This window comes from Vigna radiata, unplaced genomic scaffold (assembly GCF_000741045.1).
Source record: "Vigna radiata var. radiata cultivar VC1973A unplaced genomic scaffold, Vradiata_ver6 scaffold_1221, whole genome shotgun sequence".
Classification (NCBI taxonomy): domain Eukaryota; kingdom Viridiplantae; phylum Streptophyta; class Magnoliopsida; order Fabales; family Fabaceae; genus Vigna; species Vigna radiata.
The window spans coordinates 1-1,174 of record NW_014544222.1 but is presented as its reverse complement, the minus strand read 5'-3'; the positions used below and the strand labels follow the sequence as shown (position 1 = coordinate 1,174).

Sequence of the window (1,174 nt, the reverse complement as noted above, 5' to 3'; positions counted from 1 at the left end):
AAAAATCAGAAACCTAAATCCCCAAATTTGTGAACCCTAATCATAGGAAATAATCTCAAATCGCATTCAAGATATTTGCGTCTTCTCCTTCTTCATGAAAAGCCACCACCTGCAACCACAACAAACCTGTAGAAAACCAAATTCAACCAGAGAATGCGTAGAATCAGGATTCCCAAATCTATAAGACGAAGAAGAAGAAGTGATTTCGTGTTTGCCCCTAACTGCATTGACGAAGAAGAACCCAACTTTAGAAATTTTCATAAATGCTCATTTGAAAAATTAAACAAGCAAAGTGGCATGGTAAAGAAGGAAGTTGGCATCATACATGCACTTATCGTTTGTCACGTCCAACAAAAGTTAAAACCGTTCAATTTTAAGAATTAATTATAATAGTTTCAAAACTAAAAGGACTAAAAAGTACCAAAGTTTCGAATAGGGACTAAATCCAAAATCGTGTAATACTTGATGAACAAAAAAAATATTTAACCCTTAAACAAATAATATCAAATGAATATAAAAATTATATGTCTCATTTCTCTCTTACAATCAAAGTAATATGACATCAAATATCGAAATTCAAACCGATAAGAAAACTTGGAACATTAAGAGATGTACAATCAAGAAAAGTTATTTAAAAATTAGAAAACAATTAGCATGCCCTATTTTCCACCACAGACCCCAGGAAGAAGAACATGCAAACAAGAAGTTGGTAACGGCTAGATATTGTAGAACATCCAATATACATCATAGGACTTGATCAAGCATTGAGATCATTTCCTAAGCTTCTCCTTCATCCTCTCAACCGCGGCCCTAAGAGTCTCATCATCCTTGCAGAAAGCAAATCTGACTAGGTTCTTTCCCTCTTCGGGATTGAAGCAAAACACACTGCAAGGAATTGCCAGGACCCCCACCTCCTTAAGCAGATATTCACAAAATGCAACATCATTTTCCAATCCAAAAGGGGTATGATCTGCTAAAACAAAGAATGTTCCATTGGGTGGGAATACCTTAAAGCCAACGGCCTTTAATCCATCCACCAAAATAGCCCTCTTTTTCATATAATCCCTCTTCAGCTCCACATAATAAGACTCTGGTGCCCTAAGAGCTACAGCAGCTGCACACTGCAAAGGAGTGGCGTTTGAGAAAGTGATGAAAGAATGTGCCTGTCGCAGCC

The 1,174-nt window shown here is 36.9% G+C and overlaps 1 protein-coding gene across 1 annotated transcript; it reads right to left on the bottom strand.

Moving 5' to 3' along the window:
• Nucleotides 1–496: 496 nt before the first annotated feature.
• LOC106755516 (methionine aminotransferase-like) lies at nt 497–1,169 on the bottom strand (the record flags this gene model as incomplete). The annotated part of the gene is made up of 1 exon (XM_014637685.2): nt 497–1,169. A coding segment is annotated over one exon (399 nt), but the record flags the coding sequence as incomplete, so codon positions are not given.
• Between the last annotated feature and the right edge of the window lie 5 nt (nt 1,170–1,174).